At 40.3% G+C, this 25,323-nt stretch overlaps 1 protein-coding gene across 3 annotated transcripts in view; it reads left to right on the top strand.

Moving 5' to 3' along the window:
* smyd3 (SET and MYND domain containing 3) overlaps positions 1 to 25,323 on the top strand; it is a 68,072-nt gene that overhangs the window by 7,165 nt on the left and 35,584 nt on the right. For all 3 annotated transcript variants that reach the window (XM_061814429.1, XM_061814428.1, XM_061814427.1), the window contains exons 3-6: positions 6,383 to 6,446; positions 6,525 to 6,632; positions 7,032 to 7,089; positions 7,169 to 7,323. In XM_061814429.1, the coding sequence (XP_061670413.1) occupies positions 6,383 to 6,446; positions 6,525 to 6,632; positions 7,032 to 7,089; positions 7,169 to 7,323 (385 nt within the window). The remainder of the gene's footprint in view (positions 1 to 6,382; positions 6,447 to 6,524; positions 6,633 to 7,031; positions 7,090 to 7,168; positions 7,324 to 25,323) is intronic.

Here is a 25,323-nt window from a genome sequence, read left to right as displayed (position 1 = left end):
CTAAATGCTGCTTTAGCATCTTTTCTTTGTACTCTGAGCTCCACTTTTTTTTTTTTTGCTGAATATGAGCAAATAGTATTGCATTTCGTATTAAGAGCTGACAGCAACAGATCCCAAATGCAAATAGTGCATTTGAAATTAACTCTAGAACTTTTATCTAATCCTTGGAAATGGGGTCATGAGGGAATAACTCAGTTGAGCAGCCAATTTCCAATTATATTTCGTGCCTTGAAAGGTGCGAGGCAGATATGCAAACTCTTTTAATTTCTACACCGTTCACCTGGTTTGGATTTGAATTCTCTCAAATGAAAGCCGTAAGTCTGCAGTTACAACATGTCGTGTTTGTCTCATTACAAATCAATTTTTAGAGACAAAAAGGTGAGAACTGGAATTTATGAGTTGCAGTTGAATAACACAAAACACGAGCTTGTCACAAATCCAAAACAAACACAGGAAAGGGGTTAAGAAATTTTTTTTCTAAAATATAAACAAAGAACCACTAGAAAGAAATATATTTTGGGGTTTCACATTTTGTCCGCATGTGCACGCAAGTGTGCATTTCTTTAAAGATGCCATCATGATTAAACTCACACCTCACCCCATATGAATCCACTCAGGTGTTAGTGAATCATCCTCCAAACAGCCATTTAAAAACTCAGTAAAGGGCTCTGAGATCAGTCTTAATACCACACAATTGCCGACTTTTTTTTCTTCACACACACACACACACACTGCCTCACTCACAGCACTCATGTTGATGGCAGTCATGCTGGATAATTGTCTTGCTGAGCTGTTTGGCGTTTTACGTCAGTGCGTAATAATGGTGTATTTGTGTTTATAAGTATAGAAAGTCTTTATTGTCATCGTATGGGGAGACACAACGATTTTGAAATCATTATAGCTTGGAGCGCTTTGGAACAAATTAGCTCCATCCTGTCAACCTGTCTGCTAGTATGTATGTTTGGCTGCTGGCTTTTGTCGTCGCTTGCTGGTGATTCCACAATCCATTCACATTACAGTGGAACCTCCAATTTTCAACACTATGCAAAGACCAAAATGACAAACTTCTTATTACACTTGTTTGCTGGTTAAGAATCTTAGTTGCAATGTAAGCTGGTTTTCAGAGTCCGTCCGTCCCCTGTTAACACCACTTTCCTGTATCATCTGTGAGTACCGTAATTCCCGGCCTGCAGAGGGCACTTGGTTATACGCCTCACTGAGTACATTTGTAAAGGAAATACCATTTGGTACATACATACGCTGCAGCTGTGTAAAAGCCCCAAGTGCCCACATTGAAACCCACATTCAAACACAAGATATTTACAAACAAAGACGGTACACAGAGTTTAACGCTAGTGCAGTGCTAGCGCTAATGGTAATGCTAACAGGGTTACTGTAACAGTTTAAAAATAAAACTTACCGGTAAATATCACTGAGACACGCCAGCAACACTCTAGCACAGTGCTAACACTACCACAGCGCTAGCAGCGCCGGTAAAGTCACTTCCTCGTCACAAAATTACGGTAGTTTTATTTCACTCAAGGTTCATGAGCTTTTACGATACAAAGGTTAGTTAACTTTATTCAACACATAGTTGTCAATGTTGAAATGTACCTTTAAGTTGGCATGACCAGTTCATAAGGTTTTCCTGATGGGGACAGTTGGAATTTGGAATGGATTACTTAAATTTCCTTTATTCATGCAAAATGACATTTTTGAAAAGTCCTCGCAGTTCTGAGGACCCGTGTCCAAATCCGGCCTTGCCTGTGTGGAATTTGCATGTTCTCCCCCGGTTTCTTCCCACATTCTAAAGACATGCATGGTGGGTTAATTGCAGAATCTAAATTGCCTATAGGTGTGAATGATGGTTTGTTTGTCTTTGTGCTCTGCGATTGGCCGGCAACCAGTTCAGGGTGTACTCCGCCTCTCAGCCAGAGTCAGCTCGGATTGATTTCATTTTATCAGGGCTGAAATTGTGATTTGGCTTCACTTTACTAAAATGTTCACTTTGTGTGGGTTTATCATGCAGTATTTGCAGTCCAAACTTTGCAAATATTGCAAAAATTTTCAGTATAGTTAGTGTTAGTTCACAAGCACATTACTGTAATTTCTGGCCTATAAACCGCAACTTTTGTCACACGCTGTCAACCCTGCGGCATATGCGGTGATGCGGCTAATTTATGCATTTTTTTCTAACGGCCGCGAGGGGGCACTTGAGCAGAAAAGGTAAGCGTGAGATCGGTGGAATATATGCGCTGAGGAAGTGACTTTTACCTGTTAGCGCTGCGCTAGCCTGTTACTGCCGTGTCTCAGTGATTTTTACCACAGTTTTTTTTTTTAAACCGGGATTTTACACGGTTGCGGCGTATGTACGTACCAAATGGTATTTCTTTTACAAATGTACTGGGTGAGGCTTATAACCAGGTGCGCTCTGTAAGACAGGAATTTCGGTAGTTCGTCTCTAATTAACACATCTTATATGGCTGTAGTCTGAGCGAAAGTCGAAGCGTGCCCCGCAAGCTAATCAGCCTGCAAAATGAGAAAATTCACTTAGGCCCAATCGGACAGCTCCGAAAAGAAGACCCCACAAATTAATAATCTAAAACACCCGCACGCATAGAAGTTAGTTTCACTGCTCTGCACTCGGTCCTCTCGGGAAATTAATTACCACGCAGCGCGCACACCACGCACACACAGAGACATGCTGAGGTAGGCCTAATTAGGCATCAAAAAAACTATATACACTCTCGTTAAGCGCACAGTTTTTAGGCACTTGCATATTAATGCCGAAACCCATGTCCATTTCATTTGTTTTTCTCGTGCTTTCGTTCAGTCTTTCAGCAACTTCATTTCTTAAAGCCCAGTTACTTTAAAAAAGAAGAAACATTTTGCAATCAACACACTTGTAGTTGTTTCACTGTACAGATTGAACGATTGAAGTGCCGACTATGAGGCAGGGAGATGGTGTCCTTTATAATTCAAAGTTGGTAATGAAAGCCATCTAATGTTATTCATGAGTTTTCATACCGTGCTGGCGTTCCAACCTCGGACCTGCCATCCACGAGGCGGCGTGAGGGGGAGGGAGTTGACGTGAGGGAACGATGAAGATTAAAAGCAAGAATGTTGAGAGGGAGCGGAATGACGGAAAATGGACAAAGATGCGAGAGACGCACCCCGTTGAAAACGATAACGGGCTGTGTGTGGAAATATGACATGAAAGTCAAAGTACATTTTGTAGTTATTTTCCTCGTTTATATTTTTCTTTCTGTTGTTGATTAGGTTGTCCTCATTTATACACACAAACAGAAATCATTTCATCCTCAAATTGCTTCTGATTTTCTGTAGGAAAATTAAACAATGAGCTCCTTAACATATGAAAATTGTAACTGTCATACAACTGTAAAATGTTAATTTTGATGTTCACTGTAACATTAAATACAACCATGCATAATACTGTAAAATGTCAAGCTAAGGTATGTTATTAGTACAAATTAATATTGCCTTTGTGGCTGAAATGTTTCCTTCTGCACTGAAGTATTATCTATACATTTTTAACAAAATAAGCTTATCGTGTGTATTTACTTGAACTATACTTTAGCTACTGTATTTAACTTGCTTTCCACTTATTGTTTAAAAATACTTAGTCTTTCAATCTTGAGGCGACATAATGTCGCACGCCTCCTGGCGGTGGGGACGAAACAAGAGTTTGACACTTTAGTAGATCGTTCAAATCGCCAAGGAATTTAACAGATTTGCTTTCGAGCTATTCCTAACATTTTCAATTTATTACCATAATTCCCAGCCTACAGAGCGCACCTGCTTATAAGCCTCACCCAGTACATTTGTAAAGGAAATACCATTTGGTACATACATACGCCGCAGCTGTGGAAAAGCCGCAAGTGCCCACATTGAAACCCACATTGAAAGATAGACGGTATACAGAAAGAGTTTAACGCTAGTGCGACACTAGCGCAGCGCTGACAGGGCCGGTTTAAAAACAACAAACTTACCGGTAAAAATCACGGAGACACGCCAGTAACAGAGTAGCAACGTGCTAGCACAGTGCTAACGCTAGCACAACACTAACATGGCCGGTAAAAATCACTTCCTTGGCACATATATTCCAGCCTCACTCTTACCTTTTCCGCTCGAGTGCCCCCTTTGCGGCCGTTAGAATATCTGCACAAATTAGCCGCATCACCGCATAAACCGCAGGGTTGAAAGCGTGTGAAAAAAGTTGCGACTTGTAGGCTGGGAATTACTGTAATAATGTACAAAAAACAGACAATGTGGAGTCAGATCAATAATATCAGTTTTTTTTTTTTTTAAATATGAAATTGAGTATACGGTATTCTGATGTTCAGAGTTTCCGTCTGACAGCGATAATATATATCATTCTTTTTCCTGTAGGAAAAAATACTATTATTGCATCTTAATGAGCAGTTGTAAACATAGGATGTTTCTGTCTAGATAAAACCTTTAATGACTGAAAAATGAAATGGGGCAAAAAATGCAGTTCAATAAAATTTATGTGTATGTATGTAAAATGTATTGCTTTCCTCCCACAATTATTTCTGTGATTATACATTCAAGGTCGAAATTTCTCATCTTTGGTGTTGAAAGTCAATGACCAAAACTAATTGCAAACATTAATTTACAGAATAGCTGTTAATACCATTTGTGACTCGGTTGCTCGGTTCCAGCTTTATCTCCCATTAATTATGTTTAAGATGAGATTAATTGTTTTTCCTCATTAAATGTCTTTTGAGTGAGACCTCCTCTGTTTCCGCAGACACGGCACATTTGCCTCACGGCAACACGACGGTCAATCGAGTCACGCCGTTCTCCGAGGGGAGATCTGGCTTTAGTATTACATATTTGTCAATGTATTTATGACATAGGTGGTTTCTTTCCTACGTGGTCTCCAGTGTCAGCTGAAGTATTTCCCCAAATAATGTTGCGGTTAACCTCAATCTTCCTGTTCGTATGAAAGATGGTAGGATTTCCTGCCACTTCTGCCAGCTTGTGATGTTAAGTGTGTAACTTAAGTGAGGGGGGGGGGGTCTGCTGGCGCAGGGCATTCCGCAGCTGAATTTGGGTCTGTCTCGGCTCGCTATCTGTTGTTATTATTGCCTTTCTCTCACGCTGCTGCTGTGGGTTTTTTAAACCGTGGGTGGCTTCTCGACTTTCTGCTCCGTCTCAGCTTGACAAGAATAGCAACAGTATGTTTTCGATACCTTTCAGCCCTGCGTTGGCGTACAGATTTGAGATTGGAAAGGGAGGAGACGGATGGAGGATGGTGATAAATGACACTCTGAGGGGTAGAAAATGGTGCTGTTTTGGTTCCTTTTCCTCTTGGGGGCCAAATACAGCAGTGGAGTCCAGTCCCACACTGATAGGCCCTCAGAGGAAATGCTGCAGTTGTATGGTTAATGTTGGCAAGCTAGAAGGAAGATTGTTTTCATATTATTTTGTTGTGCTGTATGATTGATAAGCCTTTTTTTTTTTTTTTTTTTTTTTAAGGTCCGAGCAAGTAAGGTTTTGACAATGTTTTGTTTGCCTGTTAAGTGTTAATTTCATAAAAATAATTAATTTTTATTGGTTGTCACTATTTTCCATTTTTTCCCCATTCTCCATGACAATAAAATGCAGGGTTTCACATACCGTAATTCCCGGCCTACAGAGTGCACCTGGTTACATGCCTCACTGAGTACATTTGTAAAGGAAATACCATTTGGTACATACATTTACCACAGCCATGTAAAAGCCGCAAGTGATGATGCATATCGCTACCGCTAATGCTCGCGCTGCGCTAGTGCTAATGCTAACAGGGCTAGTTAAAATAAAACTTACCGGTAAATATCACTGAGACACGCCAATAATACAGCAGCAACATGCTAGCAAAGCACTAGTGCAGCACTAACGGGGCTGGTAAAAGTCACTTCCTTGGCACATATATTCCACCGGTCTCATTCTTACCTTTTCCACTCGAGTGCCCCCTTGCAGCTGTTAGAAAAAAAACACACAAATTAGCCACATCACTGCATAAACCGCAGGGTTGAAAGCGTGTGAAAAAAGTTGCGGCTTGTTGGCTGGAAATTACGGTAATAATGATATAGTGTGGTGATTTTATGAAAATACGTTACGATGTTCAAAACAGCTCTCTGGGATAATTCTTCAAAATTATGTGGCCTGGGATGAAAATGAGATTGACACCCAAATGTAGAGTTTGTGTCTACAACGAAGGGGAAGCCTGTAATCAGTAATTTTAAACATAATAACTGATTATCTTTTCTATTCAATGTTTATTTTGAACGCTGCACTCATCTTAGTGGAATCTTATGTAACTATAATTACCGTGTCATGTGTTTTTCTTGTCCAGGCGTGAGACCTTGCTGCGGTGCTCCCAGTGCAAGATGGCTCGCTACTGCAACATCACCTGCCAGGTATAATATTGTGGTGTATATCATTATGTGTTCTTCCAAGTGTTTTGTTGTTGTTGTTGAAATTATTCTGCCATACAGAAACAAGCATGGGCTGACCATAAGAAGGAGTGCAAATGTCTGCGGAGCATCCTTCCCAGAGTTCCTACCGACTCCGTCCGACTGGCTGCAAGAGTAATTTTTACCTTGGTATGCTTTTTGAATCTTTTGTTTTCCCCTCTTCATTCGCCCATCTAATTACGACACTAGTTGGTTCCCATGATTGCAACTCTCCCTAATTTTCTCTTTCTCATTCAACACACAGCAATTTAAATGAAGAAACATCTGGTCATTTCTGTTCAATTGTCAAAATCCTGTTTCACCCTGATAAATGTAATAAGTCTACTCGAATGTAAGGTAAACTTATTGATTATTTCTCCTGTGTTAGTAGCTATATCGCAGTCATGTTTACACATCAACAGAAGAAAACTCAAATGGTCTATCGGTATAACAAGCAATCTTCTTGGGCACCATGAAGATTAATAAAAAGGTGAATCATTTGTTGCTGCGAAATGAATGTCTTTTACGTCTTACTCTTGTATCTTTTAGTTAAATCTGGAAAAAAGCAGAAATGAGGAGCTCTACTCGTTAGACGAACATGAATCACGTATGTTTTCCGTAAAAGACACTTTTTGTGTGTTACTTATTGATACACCACAAAACAACTGTGTTGCATATTTACACAGATCTCAGCTGCATGTCTGAGCAGAAAAAACAAGGTCTATCTCAGTTGGCGTCCATGCTAGAGTTGTACATAAAACAGGAAGTGCCTGAAATTGCCCCGGCGATTAAATCGTTCCTGCCAGAGTCCTGCAGACAGCCTCTTGACCTGATAGCAAAGGTAAGACAATGACACACAAATACAACGAGTTGTTAGGTTTTCTGCATCTTGCAAACGCAGCGACTCATAAAAAGCACTAAAGTCCAAAGAGATGTGCCTCTGTGCACAAAGACCTGCAGACCGCAACTGGTAAACTGTTTATCACGTTTCGCATCCACTGCTGTTTGGCTTGCACCCCAGTATATGGCTAAGATCATCCCTGCATCTACGATTCGACCCCCGTATCTGTGTAATCCCAGCAGAACCTGAGGTCTCTTCTCACTTGAATTTAAACCGCATTTCAAGGGCGCGTTTGTCTGGATTGCATTTCTACCTCAGTCACCGGCTTACATGCATGACTCCTCCAAGATTTTATGACTGCAGGCATTGTAATCAACACAAGACTGTGTTTCACTTGCCCCACACAATGATTGTATGGTTTGTGTACTAATTCAAAGCAGCCGAGTGAATTAGTGTTTTGGCGTCAACATGAAAGTGGCAAAACGGGCAACACTGTGCAACAAGCTACATAATATGGCAGTTCAACACCTGGAAACATACAGTGCCTGGGAAAAAAAAAGTATTGGCGCAGTGAAAAAGTATTGTCCACCTTCTTCTACTTAAATGCTCAAGATCATCAAGCAAATGTAAATATCTGACAAATATAATATAGTCCAAGTGACCTTAAAATGTTTTTTTCTTAAAGTGATTTCAGTAAATAAGGGGGGAAAAATATGATATTAACTGGCCCTGTGTGGAAAAGGTTTAACCCACCGCCCCCTTCTAAATTCTGAATTAATTGTGGGTAATCACAATTTTGGGTTAATTTTTACTGATCACACCCGAGCCTGATGACCTCCAGACCTGTTCATTCAAAAAAAAAAAAAAAAAAAAAAAAATATATATATATATATATATATATACTAAAAAAATACTTCAGTAGAACCTGTTCTGAAAAAATGAAGTTGGACAAAAGATCTAAAAAAAAAAGGTACAACAATATGACATGATCCAGAGAAATTACTGAACAGTCAATAAATAACGTAACTGACATGTATCAGTCTCGAAAGGGATACAAAAACCCTTTGTAAACGCTTTAGGATTCCAGCGAACCATAGGGAGAGCCATTATCTTCACATGAAGAAAACATGTAAGAGATCTGAACCTTACCAGGAGTGGCCACCTGACAAAAATTACCCAAAAGAACAGAAATGACTCATCCAGGAAGCCACAAAGGAACCCATGGCAACTTCTAAAGAACTTCATGCCTCCCTTGTCTTTAAAGACTGGGCCAAAATGGCATACAGGGCAGAGTTCCAAAGCCAAAACCAGTGCTGACGAAAAACAACATAAAGGGTTATCTTACTTTTGCAAAAAAAAAAAAAACCTCAATGATTCCCAAGACATTTCTGTAAATATTCTATGGACAAACGAGATCTTTTGTTATATTATTGTAACACTGTTATCGTGTGGGGCAATGTAAGCTTCTTCTGCATACAAATAAAAAAATAAAATAAATGTAAAATATCATCGTTCCTCACTACTTTGGAAGCGCTGTCATATGGTAGCTAACATACATGCTAAAACACCTGCTAGCATGCATGCTAATAAAGTAACCGGTGTTTTCACGTGTAATTCATTGGACAAGTCACACAATGATCTTTTCTAGATGCTGGAACTCAGTGTAGATTAAAGGCTTATTAAGATTAGGCCCCGAAACCCAAAAACTGGTGTCACCATCTACTGCATCAACAACTGGGAATGAGTCTTCTCATCTCTGCTGAGATATTTTGGGGCATTCTTCTTCGCAGGATTGTTTGTGTAGTGTGTGTACCTTGTGTAATGTAGTGTGGCTGCATTTGAAATTTTAGTTTACTTGTTTTTGTTTTGTAGACTCATTGTGGTCAGAACCAACCTTTATAGGCATTCAATTGTTTTTGCCAGCATTTCCAATATTTCTATTAAATTTATATTGGCATGTTTCCTGTGTCGTAAGTATGTATCCCCGTGTGGAGAACCACCGCACGCTGATGTTTGCCTGTCAGTGGTGCAAAACCCACCAACCCACATAGCCCCATTCATGTGTTTATCTCTCAGAGCCTCCACACCATATAATCCTATTACTGAAGCTGTGAAGATTCTGCTGTTGCTGTAACTTTTGTAAAAGACTTGTGTTACACTTACAGTGTGTAAAAGTGTGTGTATGTGGCGTCATAGACATTGTTGTGTAAGTCTTTAAGGCTATTCATAGACCCTTTAAGGCACTTAATGTCACTCTGCCTCTTGTTTCTCGACATTGGAGCGAAGAGCCAGTCTAAATCCTGGTGGAGTGAATGGTGCCATGTTTTTATTGCACCTTACAAGTAATGTCATGGCTTTAATACTGACTGTTATTCTGCAACAAGAACATGCAACACACAAAAAGTTCTCCTTGCAAAATATATATTTAGCAATTTCTCGTGGTCCAATGGATTATCAGAGATTTGACCACACAACTCCACACAACTGTAATGTCTACTTCTTACCTAACATTGTCTAAGTCCAAAGACTTTGATTCTTGATTTTTTTTCAGCTTTTGGTTATCTTTTAATTGTTCTTTGGCATTTTTCCTCAGCGAGAGCACCTCTCTGCATTCTTGTCTGAACCCCAGTGTGTAGTGGTCTCATTTAATTTGCAAGACATTGTAATTATTAATTAAATTAGAAGTGACAAATGTTCATGCCTTGACTTGGGTCATAGTGCCCTTCCCTTTTGTAGGTTTCTCGACATTGTTCTTCTAGACTCTGACACAACTTTCCTGTTGCACACTTTGATGGGTTGGCGCAATGATGTTTTTTTTTTTTTTATGACTGCCAATCTGCATATCTTTTTTTTTTTTTTTTTGCTTGTTTTTTTTTGAAAAGCTCTATCTAGGACTGAATCTATTCCCGTGTCTGACTGACTATGTGTCTCTCATCAAATATTGATGTGGCTTGTATTTTTCAGCAGTGCAAATTGTGGGTCCACTGCTGAAAAATGCGTCTCATGCTTTCCAAATGTTTAAATGTAGTGAATGGCGTGCAACGCAGCTCAGCGCCGTAGAATGGCGTCAATATGCGACACACTCGCACGGCGCCATTCATCTGTACACGTGATTTGGAGAGAAGGCCGTGTTTTCCAACAATGGGATGAATTGACTTCCAGTGCGTGGTTTCCATAGTAACTGGCTAAAAACAATTACCTTAGGGATATTTACATGAGCTATTTCAAATACGGTTTATAGTCTAGCTGTGAACAATAATGTGCTAATGGGAAGTTGTAAATTGTGCTTGGCCACCTTTAGAGGGCACTGTAGTTGCATGCACCAATTTGTTCTGTTGCTTAGAAGAAGTGCGCAAGTTTTGTGTTTCTGCAGATTCTTGGTTTTATAATCCTGCTTTCCAATGCATCCACACAATATCCACAATAATTTCCTCCTCATTAGTTATTGCAACACACACACCTTTTCAATCAATCAATCAAAAAACATTTGTAGATCCTTTTCAAACAGAAAAAAATGCAACTGAATTACACACACACACACACACACACACAGGTGAATAAAAACTGATAAGCACTTTAATGTTGCATACTTGAACTGTTCACTATGTTTAACCATGCAGGTCATTACAGTGAGTAATGCATGACCGGTTGCGTTTTATGCCATGAAATAATTCTTTATGCTAATGGGCGCCGGTTCTACAACACGCTTGCTGTGCGCCGCAAACATATTCCTGACACGTGGAATGGAGTAATGCAACTGCCTCATTACTGCGCTTTGTAATCCCAGGGGAGTAATGAGGGAGGGAGGGAGGGTCTTCTGTTTTTATGTGTTGGATGTTGGTAAAAAAAAAAAAAAAAAAAGATATAGATATATATATATACACACACACACACGCAGTTTTATCTATATGTGCGACGTATTGTTTACAGATGCATGTTGAAGCTTTACTATGTGCTGCAAACTGTGGTTTATATTTTCTTGTGTGTGTGCACCAGGTTCTGTCCGTTGCATTATTGTGTGTCGCTTTAGGGTCGTGTGTGTGTGTGTGTGTGTGTGCGCACATGTGTTTGTTGGGCTAACTACAATGGTGCAATAAACAGTGACAGATGAGATCTGGCGGAAGAATCTTTTATTGCTTCCCCTTGTGTGCTTGTGTGCGCATGTATGTTGCTACAGTATATGTTTCTATGTTTTTTTTCAATTACATATTTTTGTTGCTGAGGAAAATAGAACGGTTTCTCGACTATTGTCACAAAACATAGATTCTAAACCCAAGTACAAGTTTTCCCCTTCATTGTGGGCTAGGCAATCAAACAGCACGTCTACAAAGAAATCTGGCGGCATTTTCTTCATTCAGTGTATAAGAAAAGATGAAATTTGGCTGCTACAGCATGACATCGCACCCGCTCACAATGCCCTTTTGGTAGCACACTATTCCCGGTCAGGACGAATATCGCCGTGCTTGGGGAACCGCCCTACTTACCTGACCAATTTCTGTGTATTTTGCCCCCCCTCCCCCTTCTATTAAAAAGCTGAATGAAGTTAAGTCATCGAGTTCAGTCAGTCATTCAATCAATCAAGTGCATGAAGTCATGGTAGAGATGGCTGGGAACATGCCTTGGACTCAAGTGGAATTACTTCCAAGGGGAAACCTTGGAGTTTGGATTTCCAATAAGATATCTTTTGTGGCAGCAGTCCTGGGAGGATTCTGACAAACCTCATCCACGTTTACATTTACATGAGTGGGAATGGTTGTTTTTGTTTTTTTATATGTATCCTATAATTGACCAGCAACCAGCTCAGGGTTTACCCCCGTCTCCTGCCGGATGATGGCAAGGATCGGCTCCAGCACTCACGCGGCTCTTGTTAGGATAAGCGGCTCAGAAAATGGATGGCTGGATCCTTATATCTTTGAGTTTGTGTGTAAACGTAGTTCTGCTGCATCAGCTCCCTTCGGACTGAGAGTCTCGATCGCAGGTCTGACGTGTCGCCACATAAAGTTAGCACACGCATAAACGACTCTATGTGCTCTAAGTCAGTTTCCTTTGTCTGCTTGGCTCCTTTCCGCTCGACCATCATTTATCAACGCAACTGACGTTCCATCATTTCTCCTCTCCTTGTGGGGCCGCATGTCTGCAGCCAGAAGTTGTGGTCACATGTCTGACAAAGACCGATGGAAGAGTCAGATAAAACTAATACCAAAAAACACTTCATGTTTGTCCAGTTGAAGTCAAGTTTGCCTGGGTTAAAAATTTCAACTCTAGGCATGTCCTGAAAATATTTCCCCCTTGGATTCCATCTAGGAGTTGTATAGTTGGATTATAAATTCTGTACCTTTTAGACAGAGCAACTCCACTCTAATCGTGCTTTTATCCACTAAAGTGTTGAAAGGCTTGAATATAGAGCTTGTGCACGTGACGTCACCATTTTCATGGCGCCATATTGCCGGTCAAACAGAGCTGTGGGAGACATTGAACCGGAGGAGAATATTTACAATACCTGAGACCTGTTGTGCTGTTGGTTGTCAAAGCAGATCAGACGGCTATTCAAAGAGATCGTTCTATGGAATATCAGCTGAAAAGATCGATGGATTTTGGCAATTAAACATGATGGATGGTGCCCTATCAATATACACACACACACACCTGTGTAGCCAATGCTTCATTTCAGGTAGGAATGCTCTCAAATTACCAAGAAGTATTTATAATGCCAAGTTGGCTCAACATTGCGTTTTTAAAAAAAAAAAAAAAAACTCTCTGTCGCAGAGGTTTACGGAGGTTAAGTGTGGCGGCAATCGTTTCCGTGTAAGTGCCATGGAGACGACTCCGTCCTCTATTTTTTTTCTTCAATCATAGTTAATGAATGTGTGTTTGTGTAAAACCAAGGGCCATTTATTTAAATATTGGTATTTGCATTGAATACTAGCTGAAAAGATCGATGGATTCTGGCAAAGGTTAACATGTGGCTGAACACGCTTCCGCATTCACGAGACGCTTTCAAACTCTTCCGTGTAAATCTCGACGACTTACTCAGCAAATCCATGTGTAGATCCAGTTGTCCAAGAAAAGCAGAAGCGAATTAACAGTCCACTTTCTTATCGGTGAAAACATCGATTTAGGCATTAAATTGGGGTCTTTTATGCTGAGTTTATCTAATTTTTCCACGTACCTTTGTTTATTTTCACCTTCTAAATGTCTAACAATATCGGACAAGACTGGGCGTTGTGCTATAAGACATATTTTCATGTCGTCTCCAACTGACTTAGCATTGAACAATGCTTTGTTAGACCGGCGATATGGCGACGTAAACAAAAATCACGTGATTTTATGATGTAGGTGCACGAGCTCTATTCAGCTGTGGGGTGTATTGTGGCCTCTACACCTAGAAACACCTCTCATTATGTATTCCAAACTAAAACACTATTATAATAAACATTAATGACCAGTTTTTTGACAGTGTCAATCAAAGGTGAGGAGTACTTTTTTTATATTTTTTCAGGCTTATGTATTGGATATCATTAAATGTTCCAATGTCGCGACAGTAAGTTGAGTGGCCAGTGAGGGTAGATTTAACACTTGCCAAGTTTCATTTTCAGTCAAATGAATCGATGTTCCTTGCAGTTTATTTTATATCTTTTTATGTTTTCCATGGGGCAGCACCGTGCTCTTCTGACCTCACTCGCATTTCTATGGTTTGGGCTTCAAATCGCAGCCCTGGATTTCTCTCCAAATTTCCCCCGGGTGCTCTGGCTTCCTTGCACATCCCCAATCCATGATAGGTTCTTCCATACGTGTGAATTATTGTCAGTTGTTGTGCCCAGTCTTTGGTTGGTGGCCAGTCCAGTCCAAGTAAGTTGTGATAAGCGCCAGCCAACCCACGACTCTGTTAGGAATATGTGCTATGGAAAAAGGGAGGATAGATCCTTCAGTATATTTGCAAGGAATTAAACAAGAATGAAACAAAAGAAATAAGTGCATAAAAATGGGATACATGGGATGTCCCTGGATACACATGTCTGGAAACAATGAGTGAGTCACAGGCCTGTAAGAAGGACTCCCTGCATTTTATTGTCCCGGAATGCAGATGCAGTAATCCTATACAAAATCAGGGTTCGTGCTTCGCTGCCCAAATATATTGCAGATTTTTTTTCATACAGTTCATCTATTTTTACTACTGTTTGTATAATACTTTTGTGATTCATTCCTCTCTTTCTTTGATTTTGAAGTCCAAATAATAGCTGGTGTTGGTCATTTCCCGTAACTCTTAAGTTCAGACTGACCATCTATTTATTTAGCCGTTCACAAGCAGACGATTAAATTAGCAGATAAAGATGATATGAAACAATAATTCCTTGAAATTTCAGAAATTAATGGGCCATTAAAGTTGAAATGTATTTATTGACTGACAAAGCCAGTAATAAATTGTCCTAAAATGTAAACAGAAAATTTCAATTGGTCTTACTGAGCCAAGATATCCGTGGGAGATGCTGTTGACTCATTATCAATCTGTCACTATTTTGAAAGGCTCAAAATGCTCTAACAATATCCTTTGTACAACATTTTCCATTTTGAAGGAACTTGACTTCCTGTGCTGGGTCAGCCGGAAATTAAAAAGGATAGATATTAAATCAGTCCTTGTAGCTTACTTTAGTGCGTCGACTGAAAAATCTCAGACATTGTGCGCACTTTTATTCCTTATTACAGTAAAACATTTTTTTTGAGGATCTTATCAACTAAGGCATTTAATATGGCAATACACCCAATCACTATTTTTTTAAAATGCTGCCATAAGCAAAGTTAAAGTGCATGTACAGCACAGTTCACATTCACATGCACGCATATTCACCCGGTAAGCAGCATTTTCCCAGCGAATTCTCTCTGTTGGCGTTATGATAGTCATATAGCTTATGCAAGCACATCTTTGTGTAGGCGGGATTCACTCTGCAGACAGATGTGGAGCAGATCTGCAAGTGTGACTTAATGTTTGCGTGTGGGAGTAATTTATTCTTCATAATTATTTACTAGTTTATTTGCTGTTAAATTCAATGTAGAGACTCAAACTTGATGGCCTACACATATGGGGACGTTATCGCTCTCCTAACATGATACACAGAAGAAGTCATATGCTGAAGTGCAACTGATTTTCTTCTCAATTAATTGCTCATATTTTATTTGGAGGGACAGCTCTACCAAAATAACTGTATGCGTCGATAAAAACGTTGGTAAATGGTAGTCACTCAAAAACCTGTTGCCATTTTTTCTCCAATGCAAGCATCTGAGATAGAGCTATGCGACGGAACTCTATATCATATTGTCTATAGTACGCTATAACCCTCTATCGTTGATATTGTCGTTGTTTTATGTGTGGGGTTATCTGTGTTGCTTCACTAACGTAGTGTCCGAGGCAGTAATACAGCGGTTGCTTTTTTCCCCATGTAAAATGTTCTATATATAAATGGAGACGAGATGTCAGAAAATGTAGTTTAATTTGATGTTATTTTAAGGAAAAGTATTACAATTCTGATCATCTGGATATTTTTGTCAGGATGTAAAATTACTGGGCTTTCACACCATCGGGATGTTATTGCAATAGTCTGACAGTGCAATAGTGAAAGACCAAATTTGTCTTGTTTAATCTGTTGTGTCTGTCCCACACCGCCAATATGGTTTTTTTTAAATAACTTTATTGGCTGTTAGATGTTTACAGTACTATTTCAAAAGATGTGTGACAAAGCTAAAAATAAACCAGATTCTTGGATTCCAATATACTGCATACGATGGTGACATGGAGTCAATGTATTTTCCGAGTTATGGCATTAAAGCCGATAAAATGCTCATTGTTGGCTGATACCAATCAGGCTGATCGGATCGGTGTGAAGTCTAAAAATGACCTATGCTATGTTGGGATATTGGGCGGCACAGTGGCTCAGCTGGAAAGTGTTGGCCTGAGAGTTCTGAGGTCCTGGGTTAAATCCCAGACCAGTCTGTGGAGTTTGCGTGTTCTTCCCGTGCCTGCGTGTGTTTTATCCGGGCACTCCGATTTCCTCCCACATCCCAAAAACATGCAACATTAATTGGACACTCCAAATTGCTCGTAAGTGTGATTGTGAGTGCGGCTGTTTGTCTCGATGTGCCCTATGATTGGCTGGAAACCAGTTCAAGGTATACTTCCCGTTGACAGCTTGGATAGACTCCAGACACTCCCCGCGCCCCTTGTGAGGATAAGCGGCAAAGAAAATGGATGAATGGATGTTGGGATATAAAAATGTGTACATATTGGGCAGTAGTAATGCCAGGTAGTATAGTAGCTTGGATTTTAAGTGTGCCAAGCAGGTCCCACTAAACCACCACAGGTCGCTCAATAATCAAGCAGATTATAGGGAAATAGTTCTAAAGCATGAAGGTAGTCGACTAGAAATAACAAAAATTAACATGCCTGTCTAACACTAGCTTCCTCTGCTTTTACTCTTGGTTCTGCAAAGGAGTATTATACTGTACTCCATAGCCTCCACTTGCAGTGCCTTAGTCTTCTCTGGAATAATACAGTGTTTGTCTCTTTATTGTTGCCAACAGCCACATGTGGAAGTTAATACAGGAGACCGTGCGTCCATGTCCTCCGCCATTTGTTAGTGTCGCTGTCCGACTGGTGCTTTCAGCGTGGCGTGATTTTTGCACAATTCATTTGAAGTGGGAAAACCAGGCCAGAAAATCGAGCCAAGCCAACATTATGCAGTGGAAATGCAACTTTTACCGTCTCCCGTTGGTGCTCTTATGTTAGGACCATACATAATGTGACATCAAACCCGCACAGCACTGAATACACAGTGACATGATAACATGATATTTTCCATAAACAAGAAAAACAAACTGCCATTCAGATTAATTGTGTTTTACAGCCTTTTTTCATATTCTTCCCAGTCTGTTGCTGTTGTTGCACGGAAGCTAAAAAGCTGTAATTGGTGATGTCTTGTTTCACTCTTGGCACCACGCAACAATTTTAAGCCAAATTGTGTAAAAAACTTATTTTGGCACCGTTCAAAAAATTTAACTGTGAAATCACTGACCCATATTGGACCAAATTGCTCAGCCCCAGTGTCGGTACACTTGTATGCGGTGTGTGAAGTCATTACAATAATCCTGGCGAGAATTTAGCCCGCTAACATTTGCTCGGCTTTGCCATTGTGGCTAGCAGCCTAATTGGCTTTGGCTTTGGGTAATCGCGCACGCTCATAGCCGCGTCCACAGCTTAGTGCAAGTCCATCACGAATCAAGTCAGACATTATAATAGGAAAGGAAAACACAAATCATACTTAATTGATTGAGATCGGCTGTGCTGTGTGTGGGCTTACGGGGAGGGAACGGAGGTGGGAAAACGAGAAGTTTCAGTGTTTCAAAAGGCATAAGTGTCAAACATGAATTTTAAATGCAAATCTGGATGTCATTTTCAATTCCACAGTCATTTTCATCAGCAATATGCTGGACTTGATGGTACCGCACTATTGTGTTTTGTTGCATTTGGGGGCGGGGTATCACTTAACTGGCAGTGTTTGGCTCTAGCGGCAACATCCACTCTGTTTTTCGTCTCTCTTGTCCTCCCACATACTTTCTCTGCGCGCTGTTCTGCCGCTGCAGCATTTACAGTGATTACTGTACTATGCGCTTGTTTAGACAGAAACAGAGATAGAGGCTGATTTTATACCTCAGTGTCCATGCTTGTTATTATGTCTAATTTCCAGAGTGTTCTCAGCTGCACTATTTTTTTTTTCTTCTTCACCTATTCTCCATTTATGTTAACTACACAAAAAGCCACAAATGCTGTCCTACGCAAACAGAAATGAAGCTTCCACTCATCACGGATTAGTAACGCTGTTTCATGGTCATAAAACCAAAGCTAATTCATTTTACAGCTGTTAAAAAACAGGCCTTCTTGGGGTTAATAAACCACTTGCCATGTTTTTATTTTTTTTGTTTTTTTTTTTTCCCACAATGACCAGTAATACTTGCGACTATTTTATTTTCAAGCTACTCTTTTCCTTCTGTATTCTTGTGGTTGACCAGGAGCTTTGTGGTGTACACCGTTTATTGCCTACTTCAATCAGCTCCGAAAATGGAATTCAATCCTCGGCCTTGACTGAGGTCGCCACTCAACTGAGCATGATTTTGTTTTTTTTTCACAGCAGGGTCAGTGACCTGAGCTGCTCATCTCTGAGGTTGCTAAGCGACGACTCATCTCTTTAACATTTTATCATGTAAACATAATTGTGGCGTGCTCTTTTTTTTTTCCTCTCTTTTTTTTCTCAAGTTCTAGGTATTACGCAATTAACCTCTTATAAGAACTCTCTTGTCCGTGACGTTGTGCCAGTGAAGATTTAAAAATAATTCCTTTAATTCTATTTTCATGGTCCACTTCAACGCAAAGACATTTTTTAAGAAGAAATTAATTGTATGAAAGGTTCTTATTTTCACCCCTTCTGATCCTTCGCAGGGTTATTTAACAGGAAACAGAGTTTTTAGACAAAAACCTATTCTAACAAGCGCGTATGTCTTATTTACAATGTGACATATGACCTCCGACTTTGTGGAGATAGCGATAAAAGATAGAATGAACAGTACAAATACCTCTAAATTTGTATTTTATTTTATTTTTCTAAAGTGGTTCACTTCTTTTTACACCTTAATTTTGGACTTCGACCTTGACTTACAAATTTACTTAAGTCGATAAATAGTTTGGAACTAATTTTTCTGGTATCTCTGATTGTGTGACACAAGATGATGGGCAGACTGTCTTGGGCATGGCTTGGCCACTGACCTGGGGGGTGCCGCCTCTGACAGCTGTCACAACTGTGTGCATTGTGGGACACTAATGAACCAAATACTTAAGTGGTAAATGTGTTATCGGCATTTGCCAGTTCGTTGTGCATGCTTCACTGCATTCCGGGATACTCAGCTACTGTGTGGAGTTTGCCTGTTCTCCCCGTGGCTGCGTGGGTTTTCTTCTCCACGTCTTGACTTTTTGCCACGCGTTTTTATGCTTCCGCCTTTTTGGACTGCTTAGCTGTGTACGACTTGAAATAAAAACATTCTTAAGATTGCCTTGCCTTTGCCACGGAGTCCTGCATTTGGGTCTGCCCATGTGCCGCTGGCTCATGACACAGACGTTCTGCGGTCACCTCACTTGTACATCAAAGTGTCACTGTACAGTTTGTCTTTGATTAACTGTATTGACTGATTAACTTTATAGTTTAGCAATCGTTTGGACCTGATGTACAGTATATGTTGTTAGCTTTATGCTCATGATTATATAGGAACAACTCCAATCTTATTCATAATATTTACAGAATAATATATGCGACATGCTAAATGCTGACAGCTTTTTCAACAGTAAAGATTTCTTTCAGACTTGCTACTCTGTGTGAACAAAAAGCATTTTTGCATAAGTGTATTTGTCTTGCATGCAAAGGTTCTCCAGATGGCTACCTGCTGCGTGCACATTTTAATTTGTTTGTTTTTAATTCCCTTTATAATTTCCAATGGTTTATAGAAAATTCATCTCCACATACAGGCGGTCTCTGGAAACCACTCTCACCGTTATGATGATCAATAGTTGTTTGACATGCACTTAGACCACCTTCATGTTACAAAGGCACTCTATTAACTTTATGCATGGAAATTATTACAATTGCCTTTCCTCCCCAAAGGCAACTGTTTTAATGTATTTATTCAGTTTGAGTAGTGGGGAATTTGAGTGACAATGGTTGTCTATGTTTTTCTAGTCTATGTGCTTCTTTTTCTTTTTCTTTTGGCTTGTCCTGTTAGGGGTCGCCATAGCGTGTCATCATTTTACATCTTAGCCTATCTCCTGCATCCTCCTCTCTAACCCCAACTGCCCTCATATCTTCCCTCACAACATCCATCAACCTTCTCTTTGGTCTTCCTCTCGCTCTTTTGCCTGACAGCTCCATCCTCAGCACCCTTCTACCAACATACTCACTCTCTCGCCTCTGAACTTGTCCAAACCATCGAAGTCGGCTCTCTCTCACCTTGTCTCCAAAACATCCAACTTTGGCTGTCCCCCTAATGAGCTCATTTCTAATCCTATCCAACCTGTTCACACCAAGCGAGATCCTCAACCTCTTCATTTCTGCTACCTCCAGTTCCACTTCCTGTTTCTTCAGAGCCACCGTGTCTAATCCGTATATAACGGCCGGTCTCACCACTGTTTCTAACCTTGCCCTTCATCCTAGCAGAGACTCTTCTGTCACATAGAACACCATACACCTTCCGCCAGCTGTTCTAACCTGCTTGCACCTGTTTCTTCACCTCTTTACCACACTCTCCATTGCTCTGTATTGTTGACCCCAAGTATTTGAAGTCATCCACCTTTGCTATCTCTTCTCCCTGGAGCTTCACTCTTCCCCCTCTGCCCCTCTCATTCACGCACATATATTCTCTTTTACTTCGGCGAATCTTCATTCCTCTCCTTTCCAGTGTGTACCTCTGCCTGTTTTTCTAGTCTATGTGCTGGGGTCTGAAATCGTTTTTGTTCAGCAATTATTGCTGTACAAAATTATTTTCTTATAGCAATTGCAGAGATTTCTGTTTTAGGCAGTATTTTGAATAAAAGTTCCACTGAGTACTAAATAACTATGTAGTTTTTTTTTTTTTTTTTTTTTGCTTTTTACCATGAATTTGAGGCTCCCACTTTGAACGTAAAAAAAAAAGCAAATTGAGTTTTTCACCAAGTTTTCAACCCTTTGTGAGCTCAGCATGTCGCATTTTATCCTCTTGTAACTGCAATGAGCTCCGTCCAACTGACGTTTGCGCAATCAGCGATTGTGTAGGTGTTGAAAACAGTTGCGCCACAGTTTCGTTTCTGTGATAAATCCATCCTTTCATTGTTGACTGACTAGAATTAATGGTTGAAAATATGTGCCTTGTGATGGAAATTGACCTCATTTTATGGCATTTAGCAATGCAATACCAAATATTTTGGACCCTATCTTGCCTGTGGTTGTCAAGCTACCAGTCCAGGGTGAAACTTGCCCCTCGCTTGAAATGAGTTAGGTTGGGCACCAGCACTCCCTGCAACCTTAAAGATGAATGAGACAATGGATAGATGGACGTTGGAGACTATCCAGTTCCTGTTTGTCTCTTCGTTTTAAAGTTTGCCTCGTTAATGCCATCCAAAGGTGTTCACCCATCGACATACAGTATTTGCCTCCTTACCCCTCCCCGTACGCCCGTGCCAGTCACAAATGAGTTCTGGAAAACATCTGCATGCTGTCTTGTTTGACAAAGACTCTTAAAACCTGGAAAGTATCCAACCAAAGAACGCATTCCTTTTTTTGCCGTCCGGAATATAAATGAGATTCCTCAGGGTTTTTTTGCCTCTCATTTGCAATTGTGTAACCACAGCGAAACATTAACACACGTTCTATTCAGGAATGCTGTTTTACTGAAAATGTGATGTTTCCTAAAAAAAAAAAAAATGTATTACATCGTTTCCATAGTTTTGGCCCTTTTGGTGTGTGGCTTTAGTTTTGTGCAATGAACCGCCCTCCCACGGTGGATGTACTCATCTCAGTTGCAGTTTGTATTCGTAGTTTCTCTTGTCACCATTCACACTGAGCGTCGTCCTATTAAAAATCAGCAGCTGATCCGTGACGATGTTGTTTTTAATTTTTTCCAGGAAACAGCAGCGGGCATGCACTGTCGGAGCTGCCCCTCAAAAATAAACGTTTGAAGCCGTGGCTGATGAAGTACAGCAGAACTAACGCCCAAGTTGTGGTGCATTTTGCGTTTAATCAAATGAATGAAAACACATACCTCGAAGTGAAATTCTTTTTACTTTGAACCATCATCAGCAGATTCTCGGCTCAGCAACCATTTAAAACTACAGTATTATTTATTTGCTTGGTTGTTTTTTTTTTTTGGAATTAAAATTGAACTGAGTATTCTGAGTCTCATTGCTGAACATGATATGAGCCATACAATTCATTTAATATAAATTAAATACAAATTTTGTTTTGCCACACAGATGCTGACATACAGTACATAAACAGTACACTACACAGAACGTATTGATTCCATTTGTAACGATAAATTTGCATTTAGTTACAGTATCGTTATGCTAACATCATGGTCTTCTTTGTGTTTGTCATCCTTAGTTTTACTTTTGTTTTAGTATAATTTATTTACATTTTTACATTGTTCAAGTTCTACGTGACAGTTATGTGCAGCATGTGAAAAATGAATATATAAATTCAATTTATATCATTTCTCATGAGAAAAAATTTGTAATGATAGCAACTTTAAAGTCATTCAGCATCACAGGACAAAATCTGTTACACTGTGGTATTTTTATCGTTTTTTTTTTTTTTTTTTTAATAACCTATACAATGCCAACAATGACTGTTCCTGATTTTTAATATTCGCTTAACCATTTGATTAATTGCCATTTGCGTGTTCCTGCTGTGGGAAGGGAGCCACCCAGTTTGGCAACACAAGCCGGTACTTATCCAGACCCCACCCAAAACCCCAGGTCCATCTAAACGGAATTCCGTCCATAGACCGACAACTATAAATTTAACAAACTAGCCAAATTTCGTCTCATTTGTTTGATTAGCACAAAAATCAAAGCGCATAAACAGCAAGTTTGGGTTTTTATGCGGCACGTGTCTGCCATTTTTTTTTCTGGCAGATGGTCTGGCAAGCTCAGTGTGATGACAAAGATGTTTTGCGCCCAATTTATTAGGCATTCATTTGCATGCGCTTCCATGTGCTGCTGATTGGCTTTATTTTAATGTTGTGTTACAGCCTGGCCAGCTGTCTCAATGTTCTCTAGGTACAGTATATTGTATAGAAAAGCTAGCCAACTAGCTGCTCTTTGGGTAACTCTATGGAGCTTTTGTCCTTGAATCATACTAAATAGAGCTCATTCGTCATTATATACTCACATGAATTTGTAGCGAAGGAGCTAGTTATAGCTACTTTCTCTAATTTTAAACAATTTTTCATCCTAATGGCTCACTTCCTCCCCTAAGTACACATTATATCTTATTCCAATGATTGAACTTGAGATATTTGCAACACTCCGCCTGGATTTTTAAATATGTCATAATATGGAAAGTTTTTTTGTACACTACAGCGTTCAACTCCCCAGATGAAGGTCAAATGGAAGATCTGAAAATTGTTGTTTGCCTCACCTACTATGATCCACTGACGAGTGCAGCCAGATTATTTTTCATACTTGCCTGAACATTCATATAGAGAGAAGATAATTGGTGGTCTGTAAGACAAGTAAATATATTCCATTGGGCCTATAATTTTTTTCCAGCAGTTTTCTCAATACTGCTTTGTTTGTGAGTGGGTATACAGTGTACTATAAGAGCTTTTCTTTCCCCTCTGTATTGATCCAACCTTGCGGCACCAGTTTTGATGTCATCAGCACTTTTTTCCGAATCAAAGCCAGCAGGACAAGAGAGTGCAAGCGATGAATGGATCATTGCACAGATGGATAGAGAGCGGCGTATAATCTTTTTGTGTGTATCCGTCTGCATGGATGTGTGTTGGTCATGAAAAGAAAATGCATTTACCTCTTCATCATTTCTGTGATGAATTAAAAATATATTTCAAGAAGGTGCCCTGCAACCATAGTTAGGGAAGATGACAAGAGGAAGGACAAGCACTCCCTAGTACCTGTATCTCTGTGGGTCAGGATTTCTAACATCGTGTAATTACAACAGGGAGCTCTTTTAATTGACTCCTGCCGCGAAGCCCCTGAGTCTGCAGTGTTTGCGTGAGAGGGAGCGAGCTAATCCCCCTTGAGATGCTTTAATAAACAACTGCTGCTTCAGTGGAAATCAGTTTTGGGAAGCAATGTAAATGTATCTTCGTTAAGATGTTTTTTTTTTTCTAGATGATTATGACTGTCCCCTCCTTATCATGGTGGAGGGGTTTGTGTGTTCCAATCATCCTCGGAGCTATAAATTGTCTGGGGCTTCATGCTCCTGGTATGATCACCCATGACAAAAAGGAAGATGCCGGTCCAATGTGGCAGGCCCAAATGTATTGTGAGCATCTGTTGGGAATGTCTGGCAAAACCCCCCGTCAGAAAGAAATTCAACTCCCACCTCTGAAAGAACTTTGCTCATGTTCAAGAGGGTTCGGGAGAAATTGAGTCCGAGTGGCTCATGTTCCATTGCTGAGGTGGCAACCGGAGCTGTGTGCCGTAAGGTCATCTGTGTCTGTGGTGGCAATCCCTGAACCCGTTGGTGGACACCAATGGTGATGCCGTCCAGGTGAAGAAGGGGTCCTATCGGGCATTTTCTGGCCTGTGGGACTCTTGAGGCAGTTGATGGGTACTGGTTCCCACCAGAAAGAGACTCAGGGGACAACCCAGGACATGCTGGAGGGACTACATCTCTCGGCTGGCCAGGGAATGCCTCAGGATCCCCTCGGAAGAGCTGGATGAAGTCAATGGGGAAAGGGATGTCTGGGCGTCCCTGCTAAAGGTACTGCCCCCACAAGTGGACCTCGCATAAGCAGTGGAAGATGATTGGATGGATGGATTATGAATGTTTTTTCCTCCATACCTGTGTATGAATGCATGCCCCATTAGGCATCACTCACCTTTGGTCAGCGGCAAGATTTTCAGACTGTTTGACAGATGTACTGTATTCAACGTTGTGTAGGGGTTTTTTTCCGTTTCCAGTGATATAAAGAGGCAAGCAGATTGGAGTGTAGCCGGTACTTTGCAATAGAAAATACAAAAGGTTATTCACAAACATTATAGGTAAAAACTGATAAAGGTCAATCCAGTGACTTTTAAATGTCTGTTTATGCATTTTGATTTGCAGCGGACTCATTAAGACAATGAAGTTACTTTTTAACACTGGACCCCTTATTTGATAGCAACTTCACAATTTGTGCATTCATTCAATTTCTGGGTTTTAGGAGTCTTTTTGCTTTAGTTTCTTTCCAAGACAGCCTTCCGCAGGT

The sequence above is a fragment of the Syngnathoides biaculeatus genome, chromosome 3, assembly GCF_019802595.1.
Source record: "Syngnathoides biaculeatus isolate LvHL_M chromosome 3, ASM1980259v1, whole genome shotgun sequence".
Lineage (NCBI taxonomy): Eukaryota > Metazoa > Chordata > Actinopteri > Syngnathiformes > Syngnathidae > Syngnathoides > Syngnathoides biaculeatus.
This window is presented reverse-complemented; position numbering and strand designations above follow the sequence as displayed.